Source organism: Neodiprion lecontei, chromosome 2 (genome assembly GCF_021901455.1).
Source record: "Neodiprion lecontei isolate iyNeoLeco1 chromosome 2, iyNeoLeco1.1, whole genome shotgun sequence".
Classification (NCBI taxonomy): Eukaryota; Metazoa; Arthropoda; class Insecta; order Hymenoptera; family Diprionidae; genus Neodiprion; species Neodiprion lecontei.
In genome coordinates this window covers 11899905-11918998 of record NC_060261.1, presented here as the reverse complement: position 1 = coordinate 11918998, position 19094 = coordinate 11899905, and the positions used below count along the sequence as shown (strand labels likewise).

Below are 19094 nucleotides of genomic sequence, written 5' to 3'. Positions count from 1 at the left end.
ACAAAAACTAATCAGAAAATTTGAGGCAATATCAAGGTGTTTCCGTAAAAAATTTTGAAACGAATTTCCTGCAAATTGAAATATCCGGATATATTTATAAAATTTCAGGAAATGGTTAAAATTTGTCAGAGATTTTTCAGAGAAGCTAAAAAAAAAAAAACTGTCGATATTCACATTGTGAGTTTAAAATTGTTGAAAATTCGAGAAAGTTTGCGAAAATAATTTCGGCCAGGGAAACGTTTACAGGTATCAAAAAGAGGGTGCAGGTTGTGGAATCGATTGCGCGTGGGTGTCGCGAGCATCCTTTCCTCGGTTTCGTTTTGCCGAATCTGATTGGTTGGCGAGTCGGAGTGACGCGTGGAGCTGTCCTGTTTCGACGAAGGTGTAATTGCAGGGTCCGAAGCCGCGCGCGTTTGTTGTCGAGGGGCATTCGAGTCTGCAGCTCGTGAAGGAGACGAAGCATCAGAGCCGGAATATCGCACCGAGTTAAAGCCCCAAAGCTCGGTCAGAACCCCCTGAAAATGGTCCGCGTTTTCTGCACCAGCTTAGCCCTGGGCCTCGCCCTGACGGCCTGCGCCGCCTTTCCGAGAGCCGTTATGGCCATAGATCTGAGTCGACTCTACGGCCACTTGAGCTCCAAGAGAACAGGTAAGTCAGAATCGACTGCGACTTCCCAAAGTGAACAAAGGAAGTTCGAAAACTGTTGAAAGCAATAGGAATCACAAAATAACCGTTGAAAACAATAGCTCGGATGACTAGCTGAATGTGTTTCGTGACGACAATCCGTGGCCAATGATTACAATGGATCCACAGGTATTTGGTGCAATTAGAATTGTCGGAATCATTCAATTAATTCAAAATATTTAATCAATTATATTGAAAATCTTGTCAAAATTCGGAATGTCTTTTTTTACGCTTCGAATTTATGGATTCACGGTAGCTTGAATTACAACAAAGAGTATCCGATAGAAAACCTTAAAGTCGCTGGGGCTATTCATGGATTCACATGAATGAAATCGTTGCATTATTCAACCAGAAACCAAGGAATAAAGTTTTTCAAGATGTATTAAACTTCACTTCAGGTGAGTTCAAATTTATACAAACGAATTGAATATGAATGCGCAGCGACGGGATTTTACATTACAGTTTGGATCGAATTGAATAATTCAAACATGAAAACTTGAAAAAAATACAACCCGTCCGCACGTATTTAAAACAGTAGAACGTTCGAAAATGGATTGATTTTTGCCGCATGCAGACCGATTTCATGAGAAATTTATATATATATATATATATATATATTGACGAATGATCGAAACGAATCTGCTCTAGGACATTTGAATCTTTTTCGTAAACGGGAATTGTTTTTCGCCTCGATCGAGGCCAGCTGAATTTATCCCTCGCCTAGCATACCACGTCATTGTGCGATAGTTTGCCCGTCCAACTTGCACCCTCAATGTCAAGGTTCAAATTGGTTCCCGAGAGCCAGCCCATAAAATGAGTTAAAACAGATTGGTCTTTTCCCCGATCCGAATTTGCGATGTGGAAACCAACCCGAATCAATGATGTTCTGAAAATCTATCGATGGGTTTGTTTTCTGTCAATTTTTTTTGGTGTTCGAATTGTAATGCACTTACATTTGATCCAAACTGTGATATAAAATTCCGTTTCTATACATTGATATTCGTTTATTCTGTACAGATTTAAATTCGTCTGGAAGCAAACCTAATCGGTACATCTAGAACAATCTATTTCCATCCATTAGTTTCTGTCTCAATACTACAACGATGTTTCTAATTCATGTGAAGTTTTTTTCTGTGGTAATTTAAATTTCCATTAATGTAATTCAATCCGTGACCCAAGATATTGCGAAAGTGTTCTCGGTTTGGAACATAATTCATTTGGCAAACTTCGAATCGCACTACAGTTACAATTTCATTCAATTCTGAAAAATGTGACTCTAAAAATACCGGTCAATCCATTGTAGTCCTAACTAGTCCTAACTAGTCGTTCAAGCTATTGTTTTCAATTGTAATCTCGTGATCGGAAACGCGGATTCAGCTGGATTCGGATTATCCATTGTTTTTAATATTTCTTGTTCACCGGGGTGTGGATCAATTCTACTTATGACCCAGTGCTGATCTTGTCTCGCGGCTAGTCGCTCCCTTCGCCCTTCCGGTCCGCTGAAATTAATTTGAATTACGTGATATTGGTTCGTGGAACGGAGTAACGGAAGCGCCCTTTCCTCCGACGCCGCCTCCGCCTTATTCGATCGATACCGACACCAGTTACTCACCGCCTTTTTCACCTTGTTGCGCCTGCACCAACCACTGCGCGCATTCACTTTACACAGTCACATGTATTACCCACCCTCGTGATATCAACAGGCGCCTATACGCAGGCAATAACTTACGGCTTTTCCGTCCCAGAATTACGATGAGGTTCAAGTTGACGTAATAATGAAAATTCACGAAAAATCGTTACTTCGCACCTTTGACTCCTGTGAAATTCAGTAAAACGTGAGAAAAAGGAAAGAAACTTTTCAGCTCGTAAGTTCCAGCTATTTGTCCAAGAATCGCGATAAGGTTGAAGTTGTTGCAGCTATGCAATTTAAGAATGAATCCTCATCTATCGACTTTAAGATTTATTCGGAAATTTAGTAAAAAGTCTGAATAAAGCAGGACACGAACTGCATTTAGGTATTCTACAACTTTTTAAATCCTTTTTAAATTAAAATTAAAATAATTTAAGTCATTCTAAATTAATTGCAAAACGCTGATATTATTAGGCCTAGTCTGATCTTTTCTTTCAACTCACCGCCGATTTAACGATTTCTCTTTTAGCCACCTCTTTACAGCAAATTACATTCTGCATTGAATGTTTCGGTAAAAAAGAAAAAAACGCTGCAATGTTTTTTGTGCGTTCAGAATTCACAGTGAAATTTTCCGGCACGCGATCGCGACAGGATTCTCCGTATTACCGACAACTTTAATATTTGTATATATCCCCACACAGCACGCAATCTCCTTACGCATAGAATTAAAATATTTTTGGAATAATTACTCTAACATTCCTACTGTTATTGCAATGTAGAAATATTACAATAATAGATTTAGAAATATTTCGTGTTATGTGGTTTATTAGAAATTAAGTATGTTGAATATGACGAGTTCAATATAAAATTATTTCCCTGATGAACAAGCGTATCAACGGTATTTCATAAGTTTTTTTCGAATATTTCCTTAATAAACTTATCATATTTTCGTATAGTTTTGAGAAAAAATCTGTACTATTTCTGGAAAAGTTGCAATTATTTTTATTACGAATGAGAAAATTCATATCATTCTAGACAGTTTTCGGAAAGAACTCATAATCGATTCTTTGGTACTTCGTATTCTACTTGAAATCTCAAAAGCTCCAAGTATGTCAGAGTCTAACTATTTTTCACTAATTGTTTTTTTAATCTAGGATACAGCAATCTTCTGTTATTCAATAGTTCTCCTTTGGACCACAATTGATAACAATAATATTTTTACAGGTGGAGCCTGTCACGCCTATGAGCCCTTCAAGTGCCCAAAGGACGGACTTTGCATCTCAATACAGTATCTCTGCGACGGTGCTCCTGATTGTCAAGACGGCTACGACGAGGACTCTCGTTTGTGCACTGCTGGTAAGTTCGCCAAATTAGCATTTTGTAAATCAACGAAAAAAAAAAACACAAAAAAAAACAATTTTCCAGACTGTGAATAAATAAATTCATGAACAACTCGTTTGAAATTAGATTATGATAGAACAAAATTAACAACAAGACGGTTGGTAAAATCTGAAATCTGAAATTGGTAATAGTTGGACTAAAATCTAAGAAAAACTTATACATAAAAAATCCTGAGATATATACATAATTATTACAGAAAACTAAAACAGTCATCCAAAGTATTATTCAATCGAAATACGATGTACGAAATATATATGGCCGATTCCGTAAATTATAAGTAATCGACCATCATGATTAATAAGATATGGATATATTGTGGAATTATAGACTTCTAGCCCTGTACGATCTTCGATAAGTTGATTTATTTATTTTATGATTCCATTTGTCAAAAAACGGATTTTATACATCACACTGAAAGCTCAGATATTTTCGCATAAAATACTCTTTCGGTAGGAATGTTTCTCGTCGACAATAAATAGTAGAAATCTGATGCCAAAATTCCATAGGAGAAACTGATCAACGTGTTTCTCTCAAACGATAAGCCTCAGAGGTCTAAAAGTGGTGTATTTTGATATACATCAATGTATATACTAACACGTTTCAGTGAGATCAAAATTTCGACACCTTGCTGCGATGGTTTACCTATTTTTGGCGAAATCGTTCATACCGCGACACTGTCAAGAAATTGAACACGCAAGTGTGCGCGCGCAAAGTTTTTCATCTCCTCAAACAGGCTGGCCAACTCCGTCTGGTTGGGTTGCGGCGTGAATTGCCAATACGCGCAAGTGTTTTAAGTTGATGACAACTTGAATGCAAATCCGTCACATTTTGGCTACGATATATTCTCAACGCAACACAAACTCGAGCCAAATATGAATTTTGATTACCAGCTCTAGCCACAATTGAGTTGGTCATCCTGACAAGCCGGCGAAAAACTCGGTGCGAATTAGATGAATCTACCTACAGAATGACAAGACTTGACACATCGGCATTTGGGTTTTCAGTATCCTGAGTTTGTCACGACATGATATATATATGTACGCATGATCATACATTCACCGATTTTTTCGAATTTCAGCAAAAAGGCCTCCCGTCGAGGAGACAGCTAGCTTTCTGCAATCATTACTCGCCAGCCACGGTCCAAATTACCTCGAAAAATTATTCGGGAGTAAGGCCCGAGACGCTTTGGCGCCCCTCGGAGGCGTTCAAAAAGTTGCCATCGCTCTATCGGGTACGTATAATTATTTTTTATCTTTGTAACGTTTTTTACCTGTCGTAAACCCAAGAGCGAAGAAATTACCGGTTTGACATTTAGAATTATCATCGAATTCAAAATACCTCGAACATTTGAAGGCGTTTTTAAAAATTGCGTTATTTTTTTTTTTCAAACAGAATCTCAAACCATCGAAGATTTCGGTGCTGCTCTGCATCTCATGCGTTCCGATCTCGAGCACCTGAGGTCAGTATTCATGGCTGTGGAGAACGGGGACATCGGAATGTTAAAATCGCTTGGCATCAAAGACTCGGAACTAGGTGACGTTAAATTTTTTTTGGAAAAATTGGTGAACACCGGTTTTCTGGACTGAATTATCTATCGTCGGTATTGCAGAAACGGAAACTCATCTTGCAGACACTCCATAGAGACTTTTCCATGGTATGTTATACAGAACCCGATAACCTTACATTATTTACAAATGACACATTTAAAACATGATGATTCCCATATCTCTATATTTTCCAATTCGTAAATATTAGTACATCGTCAAATATTTGACAGGGAATGTTCGAGCAGTTATAGATGTTTTCAATAGAAATAACGTGCCACGCGTTTCCGAATATTCCGTAAGTCTTGTAAACTGCACATGAGTATTTTCATTATATATATACAATGTTTATTAAGATTGAAGCGATGCGGTACAATGACAAATGCTTCGGTAAAATTACTATGCCACGAGAAATCGGATTCAATGTCTATAAAAGTTTCACCTGCACAGGATATAATAATAATAATAATAATAATAATAATAATATTAATAATAATATATGAGTCAATACGGAGTTTTCGAACCGAGAAACCAATTCAATCTTCTAGTAATTCACCGTACAGATATCACGATTGCACTGTTCGGTACATATAAATGTTTTGAAAAATTTTTTTAGTACTTAACTAAACTAGTAATTTCGACCTCGAAATTTATCATATCAGAGTGACAACTTCCGTATTTCAAATGATACCATTCTCCTAAAATTTTTTATTCTCGGTTATGTCATCGCAAGAATTCAAGCAACATATGTAAAGCATATGCGCCTGTGTATGTATGTGAGTAGAAATACTTTTTACACACTGTATATTCATACACATATCGATATATTATATATATACAGGAACAAACATTTTGAGTAAAAATATATGCATGTAGAATTATAAGTAGATACGCACATACATATACGAGAAAAGTTGACGTTTATATGAGCGCTGTTATTTTATTAACTTTACCAACACTGGGATCCGAAATCATGCAAGGTGCAATGTGGCGGAAGTAATTTATATGTACGATAATCTCGTTGTATTTAATGATAAACGTGGATTTTCGATACATATTTCACTATTTGCTAACTTAATGAATTAAAACAATAATTTAACCGTTTGCACGGAATTTTCTATCACTTCATGTTCGTGTAATTTAGCTAAAATCAGGGCTGAAACGATCAGCTGATGGCCGAGCGCGACGCCATATTGTTCCAATCCTTTGGATCCCAATGTACAACGCTGCGATATTTAACCCTTGTACTTCTCCGCTAAATCATAATACTTTCACGTATTTGGAATATTATTTGGATTGTCCCGTATGGGAATTGCAGCGAGGTTGTGCAAGACTAAAGTAGGGTGTGTGATTGATCATTTCCTTCTCCATGATTAGCCGTATCGAAAGATATTTTTTTAACTTCGCTAACAGAATTCGAATCATTATTTGTTAATTAGTGTCCATGACTGTTCATAAAGTCAGAAAAGATCTTGTTCTAAATGATCGAAAAATCAAGCGAAGTAATACTTTCTTTTCATCAGTACTTTAACAACAAGATAAACCCGATTTTTCTTTTCTTTTTACACATATTTTTTGCCTTATTAAAGTACAGATTTCAAAGTTAATTCTGTTGGAAAATTTCTGACGTGAAGAAAATGTTTTTCGAATTCAACCACAACGAGAAGGTCTTGACCGACGGAGAAGAATTTTTATGGAGAATGAACCGTCCATTGAAAAGTCTTGTATAAACGGACTTTTCTTTACAAATTGACATATCGATAACAAATGATAAGTGATATGGGTGTAAATGTAAGCACGAAAAAAAGTCTTTCGGGATTGTATAACGAGTAACAATCTTAGTGATTACAGTAAAAATATATATATATATATACTATCGATACATATCAGCAGCTTTAAGACTGCAACATCTATAATAATACTATTGCTTGACAGCGATAACTAAACTAATCTACAGGTGAAGAAAATCAATCATATTGTGGTGGCCACAAGTAAGGCTTTGTAACTGACTCCTTCTATGACGCGAAAACAATCGTTCGTATTGAAACAATTGATAACCAACTCAAAGATCGACTGTGGTTTGTTGGAGTTGAAATAGATGTGAAAGTATCTTTTTTGATGAAACGCTTATTCATCGACATCAACAAACTAATTCTGATGCGAAATATCTCGGAAAATTTTAGATATTCCAAGTATAATTAACGAAAAGAACTATAGCGACGTAAAATGTTACTGTGATAATTTCGATATTATAATAGTATTGGGATTTAAAATGTCGAAACGCGCCGTTCGGTGGCCGAAAATGAGTGGTGTATCTAATTATAAATCTCGTTCATTACTCTTTGCTAATTCAATGTAATAAAACTAAATTATAGCCAGTTGTACGGAGTTTTTTTTTGTTCCGTTATAATTGTATAATTTAGCTAAATACGGGGCTGAAACGATCAGCTGATCGTCAGCGCCATATTGTATTGCTACAGCGCCGCCTACATTTTAAATCCCAATACAAATATAGTAACGAATGAGAAAATCAGTGAAATTGGAACATGTTCCAATTGATTCTGTATTCGCGTAATAATCCGATAGAATGTATGAAATGCAAGAAGTAATACGACAGCGGATATTTGCGAATCGAATTCGCATGTAGTAGGTATCTACGATTCCATGACATTTGAGAGGTTGAAACGAATGAAATGGGAAAACCTAAGATTCGCGTTAAGAACAAGTCGTAAAAAGACTCCCGTAGGCAATCACAATTAAAATTAAGACAAAGTCGTGGTAGCCCTTACCTTGGTGCTACGAAAAATGATGGGTCATTACGCAGCGTCTCTAACAATTAGTTTCTACTGTATCTCGAGTCTGTAAAAAAAATCATGATATGTTTTGAGTAACCGTAATTTGTGTCTTTACATCGTGCCATATCCAGTCATCATCGGAAATTATGATATATATATATAATTGCCTAATTACAACCTGACATTTTATGAGCTGCAATTATAGATGCGTTATTAATAAGTGTAAGACCTACGCCTGTTATTGTCTCGTTACGTTTGTATTTGTCTCATTTATTTTTTTCAAACTCGTGCTACGAGAAATTCAAATTCTGGGTAAATTCGTAAAAATTTTTGGAATTTTCTGAAAATAATTCTTTTTCGGGAAGAGGAATTACATTTTTTATACACGGTAAATCGTGCGGATAATAACTTTATGAACGTGAGCAACATATTGCGTGATGCTGCGTGTACCCATTATCAACGTAGATTATATCCACAAAATTATATAAGTTTTTTGGTATTATATATATAACCTCGTCAAGCACAGCAATATGGAACTTCCAATTGAAAAAATAAAAGAAAAAATGGCAAAAAAAAATACATAAATAAAAAAATTTAAATAGAAAAAAGTAATTTATTAATAATATACCCCATACGGTAACAACTATATTCCAAAATAGGGCCTGGGATATAGAAGTTGCTTATGAGGGATTATAATTGTAAGTCTACAGAAAAGATATTTAACAGTTTGAAGTATCCGGTAATCTCATTACCCATTTATCACTGGTAAAAAGTTTGCCGGATTCCGCAAACAGTTGCAAAATATAGGTATAATAATTCAATACTTATATAATATACATGATATATATATATATACACACATATATATATATATACACAGAATATATAATATTAAAAATAAATCCATACATATCAATCATTACTTTTGTAATTTTAAGCTTTACTTACCTATCGTGTCTAAGTGTAATAAATGTGTACATACCGTTAGTTCTGTAAGCTTCAAGATCTGTGACGCATATTGTGTAATTCTCATGTAACACTTGTTGTATCGTAAACATATCAAAACGAATTTAGGAATTAGTATTATCAACTATACACTTGCAATCTTGAACACTAATATTAAGTTTATTTGATCCGCGTATATTTCCGTCCGGTGATTTTCGTTGATTTCTTTTTTTTTTTTTCCAAAACTCACTGATAAGAAAATTGCAAGTTAATACAACTATGCTGATAATTTTCGATCTATCATAGCCATCCTAATTTTTTATGATACCCACTGCAAGACTCTTTTCTGAAATTTACTTTGTCACACTTCATTATTATATTGTGTAATTTACGTGAAGATTTCGTAACGGTTTACAAAATTATTTAAGTTTTTTGCATTTAATACTGTTATTAAGAAAATAAGTTACCTTTTTCACATCCTCAGCTATTCACCGAATGAAACGAACTGCTTTAAGTTTCCGATGCTTTTATCACAGGTTTCACCTTCTTTTATTCATTTTACATTGTTAATCGTATAAACTAATCACATAATTGAAGCGAAACGTTGATTTGGGCATATCGAATTCAAGACCCTTTTCTTTTCAAAAATCTGAATAATCCAAAGTGTTGCAACCAATGCAGCTATGACCAAGGGTGGAGGAGTAGGAAATGAATACGTAGATTGAATTTAACGTGGGTGTATTCAAGGTGCCATAGAATTTCTTTTCACAATATACAGAGTTGTTATGATAATAGAGCAGTTGCTACGTTACACGAGGCATCATATTGCTTGTAACACAGAGATTGTTTAATCGAAGTGAAAAACAAGCAATAGTAACATTAAATTCCTGTTACCGAAATACATATATTTTTTCGATGAACTTATCTATTGATTGTATGAAATCTTGTGAAATTCTGCATTCATTATTGAGTATATTAGCTAAATTTACCAGTATATTTTTTTCATCCGCATTAAAATAAGTGCATAAATCACGATAATATATATATATATACATATATGTATTGTTGCTTAGTCACATATTTAAGAATTATTTGCAATGCCTCTATATTTGTGTCTTGTGTTTTTAGTAAACAATACATTTATACAGAAAGATCAATTATTTTGTTTACCCGCCTTTACTATCCCGGAAATAATTTTAAGGATGATATATTCATATTCTCACGTCCACAAATTTTATCAATTGTAAGACACTTCATCGGATTTAATTAAAATCCAAGAAAATTGAAACATATTACATACATCATCACAATTTGAGTAAAACGGAATGTTACTAGCCATGATAAAACACAGATTTATTCAGATTGGTAATATGATTTATGATTATTTATCATTTTTCTCTCACTACTAACCCCAAAAAAACTTTACTTAATTTAGAGACGATGCCATACGAGAACAGGACGGGTAAGGCAATAAGAATATTCAATTGTTTTGATTCACATCGTCTTTATTATTATAATAGTACAAAAATTATAACACTCAACAACGCACAATTCCGAAGTCTGAAATTGTGAAGTATTTTTGGTACCCGAAGCATCCCTGATGAAAATTCCAGATGGGTTAATCAGTCTGGTCTATATTATTATTCTTATAGGATCTGGATAGATTTCTGTAAAAACAGACCGTTTCGCTTTCCGGAATTTTCATCAGGGATAAGCATGGCTAGAGTAATATGGCCGCACACCGAGTGATCAGCTGATCGTTTCAGCCTCGGTTTTAGCAAACTGACACGAATATAATGGGACGGAAAACTCAGCGAAAGAGATCACAGTTTAATTTTATTACATGGAGGTAGGCGTAAATAGAGAGTGAAATACGCGTTAAAAAAGTCGCTCGTTATTAAATACGAACCGGTCAGCGCGCAGAAAAACTGTCAGATCGAGGCATACTAGTCACATCTGTAGAAGAATTTTTTCAACAAAACTGTACAAATTACGACAACCTTCCACAGAAATGTTGAAAAAATATCAATGTTATTGCATAAATATGTCGAAATGAATTTTATACATAGAAATAAGAACATTTAGAGAAAGTCCTGACGAATCGTCAAAGTTACAGAGACTTTTGACAAATACTAGGGAAATGTGAGAAATCCGTTCTGAGTAAATTTGTAGAAATTTCTGAAATTTTCTAAAAATAATCCTCATCACCGCGGTACGTCATTTATAGATATAAAAGCTCTTACTTTTTGAAAATCAATTCACTGTGGTGTGTATCCGGTCAGCTCGGAGAGAAGATGGAAGCTTATGCATGGTTCGGGCATATAGTCGTCGGAGTGACCGTTTTACGTCGTCTTTCCATACGAATATAATGAACACCATTATGCACTGCGACATTTGAAGCACGTCCGCCAACGCCGACAATTTGTAAGTTAGACTGCGCCTCGTTACGGTCGCGACTAACCAGATCATCGGTCCTCCCATCACTACGAAAAGCTTCAAATACAAGTTGAACCTGAAATCGAACGTAGAATTACATCCAAAGTTCATCAATTACACGATTAAAATTTTTGCGTCAGAATTCAACGAGACGCGTAGATCAATAGATCTAGTTTTAGTGACAGCCCTCACAACCGAGTACTAAAAGTACCCAAATTTCCTTTTTTACTAACTATAGGTCTCACAGTCACCCTTCTCGATAAACTCAAAACAATAATAGTGGTTCCGGGATCGATTCAACGATTAACAATATGGACACCAGACATGAAACTGTACTTCAGGGTTTATTGGACAGGCTTTACATTCAATCAATCAGTAATTATTCAACGCTTGTGTCCACTTGGGTGACTTTCTTACGGTTATCCGTTCAACACGGGTCTCGTCCCGAGCAGAACCGAAGTAGGCCCCAGGATGACGTGTACAGGTACCATTTCACCCGAAATGATATTTTGTGTGATTTGTTATTTATTTTCACGTATTCACGATCCGTGGACCGTAATGACCACGTTGGTTTCCCAACATGTCAACCACCCCGGGTCCAAACCTCAACCATAAGGCCCCGGGAAGGCCAGCGCGATAATCCCTAACCGGCTCTACCCAGTTCTGCTCTCGCATCTAATTACTCGATCACAAGTGCATTAGAAACACGATCCAACGTCATTTAATAATCAAATCGATCATTATGATCCACCAATCGTCGAGTTGACAGCCCCATGTTCACACAGTTCACTGTATTACTCTCGCACGCATAACGAGCTACTGTCAACAAGACTCACGTGTTATCTCTTCCGAGTTTCGACTAATACCGATCTGGTTTTGGATTCTTCTCCATATTCTCGTCTCGTTTGCTCTTGCGGGGATTTTCAGAACCTTAGACTGTATTGTCTTGTTGACCACTCGCTGTAGTGTGCGTGAGATTAGCGTACTTGGATTCATTCGCCCACACATCGTAGTATTATAATACATCCTGTCCCTTTACTAATCTCTAGTTGATCTATAGCGGTCGTTCACCCCCTCGCCTTACCATACCTCTTTGTTATTACATATGGTTTCAGTGTTTCAATGTATTATTGAGTGCACTTCTTAATTTTTTACACATTCTCAGGTTGAGATCGCGTTAAACATCGGATTATAACTTAATCATCACATGGAGCAATAATGGTCTGTGGCAACGGCCGATTACGAAATTATAGGTCATGAATCACTAGTTTCAGCTGTTGTTTTCTGTCTATGTATTAGTATGCGTCGCCAACATTTAGAGATAATAGATCTGATTTTTTAAACTTTTTTTACAATTAATTTAGACAAGTTGTAGTGCCCCTTGTAACAAGATACATATTTTTGTCGTTTAATGTTGACCTCCGTATTCTATTTAGGGATTCTCTTGACGTACCATTGTACATTTTCTTGGTGGTGTTTATTGACTCCATCGACCAGGTGTGACGTGTCTTTTCTACGCCGGATTATTGTTATGGCTGTAGCAATATATAAACATGTGTTGCAAATGCCTGCTGTAACAATGGGCCCAACCAAAAAGCACAAGCTGACTGATTTACCTGTAAAACGTGCAGACAATAGATTTGAAAAAAACTTTTGGTGGATATTATGAATTAATATTATAACAATCTGGGGAAACATTTTATTTCGAACATTTTTCGCAATAACTGTGGGTTGTATTTCCCAGGTAAAATTGACGGTACCCCATGACTTGCAGTATTTTTATCAACAAAGATTGTGTGCAAATCGCTATTACATTATTGCACGGAGGGAAAGACTTATTCGAGTCAAGTGATATTGGTTTGATTCAACTGAATGCTATTGTCAAATGCGGTGAGAACACAGTCCTTACTTAATTCAATAAGATACTTTTGTCGGCCGTAAAACTCGTGACAACTTGATATAGAATTGAAGCAAGCCTTTGAATGATCATGCTGATTGTCAATTAATCAAGAAAACGCTGTGTGAGTTCCATGCAATAATTTAAATCTCGTATAAAAAAAATGTATGACGTCCGAAGTTTTATTTTTGTATGCGTGGAATTCTAAACTGAACATGTGTCAATTGTTTTTGTTTATGTGTGGTCAATATCGACGTCGATGACTCGAAACTTAAAATTAGTCTTATGCTTTCTTCGTTTTTAATAAGATTGGTCATCAATTTATCCGACGTTATTCGTATCTGCCCTTCTAGCCTAGTATCTGGTTTTATAACTATCTCTGAAGCTACTTTTATAACGAGAAAGTTCACCGCCTAGTGGCGGCTTGTAGTACTAGTATACTGATTTTGACGATGAATAATAAACTTCAAACGTAATGATATTTAGTTGAATCATTTTCGGAAACGCATGAAAACGTTCACTCGATCGCGACAAGAAAGGCTTCCGTTGAATCAAGGAATTTGCTTGCCTGAATCAGTTTTAAAAACTAAATCGAAATTTTTTAATTGTAGTTATCGTATTTGAAACGAATAAGGGATACTAGATTGAAGTGAATGGAGTTCTTTCAAGAATTACTTTCCTTTCCCGCCGTGTGTTAGCAATCTGATTCTCACAAACGGAGCTGTAATAAGCAGAAAGTAAATCTTAATATATATAAATCTCGTGTCACAATGTTTGTCCTCAATGGACTCCTAAACCACTTAACCGATTATAATAAAATACGCACACCATGTGCAGTTCGATCCAACTTGAGAGATAGGATAGTTTAAATCTCAAATTATAGTCGCAATTTTAATTTATTGCTAATTATTTGTCTGTTATTATTTGACAGTCACAATTATCTGTTAACTCCAAATGATTCTAACAGATGTCGATACCTTTCGACTGGGTTGAGTAAGTAATCAATAGATGGCGCTGCTATGGTAAATCTACGAACGTGTCATATAAGCTACATTTTAACAGCATAATTACCACGTGTTGTTGACGCTATAAAATTAATTAAATTTATTTTGTAGTGAACGAAATACCGTACAATTCAATTATTTCCATTTTTTAAATTTTTGGTGTTAGCATAGCCGGCCACGTGTTACTTAGACTGAAGTGTAAATTGCATTCATATTATAATGAAGATAATACAGTGAAATTAATCCTGTTTTTTACTTATTTGTGCTTCATTGATCAAAACTTTATAATTTAACTAGCAGCCCATCCCGGCTTCGCACGGGCATATAATAATATTAAGTAATAATATAAATGTTATTTTTCTAGAAACTCACTGTAAACATTGTGTATTTTCTTTTATTATATTATTATATGCCCGTGCGAAGCCGGGATGGGTTGCTAGTTAGAATATATGATACACACCTTGACTGGGATGATTGCGCAGAATACATACACAAATTAGCAGCATTTTAAACAAAAAACGTGAGATGCACTACTCAAATTTCATGACTTGCGGCATAATTGCTGCCAGTTCCTGTTTCATTGATTGCCATCATTTTATGGATGAAAAACAAGCTACATAAGCGGAAGTAAAATTAGCGAATTTGCACAACACTCGTGACTTCTTTCTTGATAATTGCATGCAATTTGCATATCTTTTGTTACTTGGGTTGATTATGAAAGCGATTTTTAACGCATGTCTTACTCTACGCTGACTCAATGTCACAAAATACCTAAAAGCTCAAGAATTCTTTCTTTATCCCACCAACGCATGAATAACCTCTTTATTTAATCAAGTGTTGACCAAATTCAACACATGCTATATTGAAATTATCTTTCAACGAACCAGCCTATTTTTCTCGCACAGCAGTTCTCGACACAAGTTCAAATTTGACGAAAACATTGCAAAGTTAAACACAAATATTGTTTTCGGTAAAATTCCGATAATCGCATTAACCTTCTTTTGTTTTAAACTGTTCTAAAATGACGTCGAGTTATCGCAGGATTTTAAGGCATAATAATTCATGTGTGTACTTTTTTTTGACATCACTTTTTCGAAAAAACCGTAATTATCTCCTTTTCATGAAAAATTCATTGATTTTGACTAGTTTTTTCTTTTCAAATAAAGATTCCATGCACCGTATATGCTTGAAATAGAATAATAAATGTCAATATCAACTCACTGCGAATGTTTCCAACCAACACAACGAAACAAAAAACGATCATCAGGACCCCAGGGCCTAACCAAGCATAAGCCATATACCATCGTAACCTTTTTCTCTCTCTTTCTTTGACATTGCTCTGAATGGGTGCGAGGCTTCTGAAAACAGCAATTGCCGTAAGTTTTACAACGCCGATATTGATATGCTGAAGTTATTTGTGATTATGTTATCCATTAAACGAAACAGGATTGAAACGTGTGGAAACAGATTCGTTTTGATGTCCACCAATCTGAATTTCACAGAAAAACTGATTGCATGACACGGAAATTAATTCAAATTAAATGTTCTATTGTATTGCCTGATTGAATTTGGTTTCTTTCAAGTTTTTTATATAATTTGTGATACAGAATTGCGTTCCTATTATATACAAATTTCAAATTTTTTCAAAGTTGTAATTATATGCTTTCAACTATTAACCATCCAAGCTATTCTCTTTATAAAATAATTTTGGGATCGGTTAAATGGATTCAACCGGATTCAATTTTCCTGTTGCTTTCAATTCCTTTCAATCTTATTAATAACTCGTTTACTGGGGCCTTACCGCAGTGTCCACCAAATGTCGAAGCTCATCACGTTCAGCCACAATGCACAAGTGAGGCAAAAATAGATTCCGAAGAATGCTGGAATTTTGAAATTTATGGTAAATTACGTGTGAATTACGAAGTGAATTACGAAAATGAGAAACTTGTCAGACAGCGTGCGAAGAATGTCTGGCAAGCTTCATTTTTGTTCAGAGGACTTCTGTAAAGTTCAAAATACCTAAAAACAAGAATAACACTACAGCTAATTTCAAACCCAAATTTTATTTAAACTAAGATTTAGAAGCTCTGAAACATTCAATAAATTTCCCCTGGAATACCAGGGTATCTAACGACCTCAAAACATTCTTAAATGACAGGGAATTCAATCCGATCCTTAAAAAGTCGTGTAATTTTACTAACGAGCCTGAAAATCCGAAAGTCTCTCTTTGCAAGTGATTCACTGAATCGAAAAACGAAACTTTATTTTATCCCAACTCTAAGCATGTTAATAACTCCCCTGGCGCAAATCATTTTCGGTAAATTTGTATTTGCACGAAGTCACTCAGAAAATTAATTTCTAAAGCTTCTCAGTATTTCTGAAGAATCTCTGATAAATTGCAACACTTTTTAAGAATGCTATAGAAATATCTCAGTTTCAATCCAGATCATTAAATTCGACAAATTTATGAAAAAATTTTGATATTTCGGAAAAGATTGCAGAATTCTTCTTTCATAAAAATTTTATTACAGATACGTTCGTATACTTTCAGCTGCATATTTATGAAAAACCCTTAGCAATTGTTACCCGATATTTCTAATTTCTCTGAGAAATCCATGCTAGTTTCTTAAAACGCAATATCATCACAAAATAAACAAAAACACTAGAAATTCAATTTTACCAGACTAGGCATACAAATTGAAGTTCTGCGCAAAGGTGAACGTATTAATTTTCTCTAAAAATTGGTCATATTTTCAATAAAAGTTTTTCATATTTTCAATGCAAAACGAAGTTCGAAAGAATCTGATTTCTTTCCGGGAACTCTCAGGACTATTTCGAAATCGTTCAGACATCATTAGAATAATTTTTACTTTCCGCACAAAAATAATACTAATTTTCCTCCGAACTATCCGGCGACATAATGTATATTTTCGCGAAACTACTAAAGAATAAAAAAAGAAATCACGATAAATTTTTTATAATTTTTTTCACCAGGGTCTAAAATATTTATAGCAGCATGGCCTCAATCACCGTGAATTATCTCCTTGTAGTTTTTCAGATCGGTTATGAGCTTGAGACCGGACTGAGCCATGATTATGCAGCCGATGTACGAGGCCAAATATAATCGGAAAATGAGTCCATGAAGGTTTCTAAGCTCCGGGACTACGGTGTAAACAATGAAGGTCGCCAAGGCGAAGAAGGCGCAAACGATGCATCCGATGAGCCACGGCAAACTTTGCGATTTCCTCGGATTACAGAGTTTCGCCGAATAAATCGGCGATTCGATATCGCGATACAGGCAGTACATTCCAACGTCGACAGTTTCGTTGCTATAATCCGAAAGGTACAACGAACCGTTTTCGAGCAAACCGAACGCCATCGAAACTCGGAAATGCGCCGATTCAAGACCGCAAGGATCAAGATTGAAGGGATGAAGCTTATCCAGCCTCATTTCTCCGTGCGAATGAAGAAGAATGTCTGTCAAATTTACGTCCAAACTGTCTTCAACGCAGCTGTTACTCTCGCTTTTCGCTTGCCCCAAGGGGCAGCAGAGTGGCAAGCAGGTTTTCCAGTTGCAGATACAGTCCTTTTCAAACTGCGTTCCATTTTCTGCCAGAAATTCACCCGCCTTTTCGGTACGGTTCACGATCGCCGCTGTTGGACACGGTTTCGAATATCCGTCGACTGCCGATTTTCCCGGTAAAAAATTCGAGGCCAATATCACAAGTAGCAATCTTCTCCTCGCGGCCATGTCGAGGCGCTGTTCTTGCCATACTGTAGACACCAGGATTACATACTACTACACGGGATTTTCCCGATCCCCACCATTCTCTCACGTGTATTCCACATTTCAAGTTTAGACATGCCGGTTTGCGGTATAATCGTGAATCATGCGGAGTATGCAGTAAATCATTGTATAAGGTTATTCCCTGGGGGAGAAAAAATGTATACCTGATTATCGTTATTTCTTTTACGCAAAATTCTAAAAGGTTCTACTCAAGGAAATTTCATTCGTTATAGTTACAAGAAAATTCTTGTTGAATAGGTATCGCTACAACGACGGTGTTAATAAATGTTGTGCAAATACCGGTTTCTTGGAATTACATAACTCGTGAATACTGTATTTTCTGGTTATTGCAACGTTGAATCGTTTTCTTTCGTTCACTACATTTTTGCCGTCGAATTAACATCAATTTATAGCTACATTGACATCGAACTGTCGCAAAAGATATGAGAAAACCAAGAGATCATAATCAAGAAGAATCGTAACACGTATCAAATTTTATCATTAAAGGAAAAAAACTGATTTTCAATTTGTACTCAAAACTTTATTTTTCGATTATCGTACAAAATGAAAATAGTTAAGGACTAGTGCAATAAAAACACCGAGACATTTCTCTCAGTATATTGAATCTCTGAGTAAATATCAAATAGTATTATATGATAATTTTGGTACGTAAAACGTAATCTGATAAACGTTTCACGTAAAAAAAAAAAAAAATTAAAAATAGCGTGTAGTGTGGCACAGAGTATGCTGAAAATGTTCAAAAAAATATGGTGAGAAATTTTTTCAATGTTTAGGAAAACTTCTTCAATATTAATTGTTGGAATTTCCCCATAAAATGGAATTCGTTTCGAATGTTGATTTCCCAATTGATATTTTGAGAACGTCTCAAGACTTTTTGAAAACTCTCCATCAAATCGCTGAGAATTAGTGGGATTGAAAATTTTAAATAATGGACTCTTCGATTGGCTAAT

The 19094-nt window shown here is 35.5% G+C and overlaps 2 protein-coding genes across 3 annotated transcripts; one reads left to right on the top strand and one right to left on the bottom strand.

Annotated features, from left to right (window-relative positions):
- Positions 1-352: 352 nt before the first annotated feature.
- LOC107217837 (IDLSRF-like peptide) lies at positions 353-10156 on the top strand. Its single transcript, XM_015655512.2, has 4 exons — positions 353-648; positions 3539-3670; positions 4794-4946; positions 5108-10156. Exons 1-4 carry the CDS (start codon positions 522-524, stop codon positions 5299-5301), a joined length of 606 nt encoding a protein of 201 aa, XP_015510998.1. The 5' UTR covers positions 353-521; the 3' UTR covers positions 5302-10156.
- LOC107217830 (G-protein coupled receptor Mth2) lies at positions 9246-18117 on the bottom strand. Of its 2 annotated transcripts, XM_015655504.2 has the most exons (5): positions 17367-18117; positions 16138-16216; positions 15558-15694; positions 12889-13051; positions 9246-11511 (listed from the first exon to the last, which is right to left on the bottom strand). In XM_015655504.2, exons 1-5 carry the CDS (start codon positions 18085-18087, stop codon positions 11253-11255), a joined length of 1359 nt encoding a protein of 452 aa, XP_015510990.2. In that variant the 5' UTR covers positions 18088-18117; the 3' UTR covers positions 9246-11252. The 2 variants fall into 2 exon arrangements, with proteins under 2 accessions (XP_015510990.2, XP_046587674.1); XM_046731718.1 differs by lacking the exon at positions 12889-13051.
- Between the last annotated feature and the right edge of the window lie 977 nt (positions 18118-19094).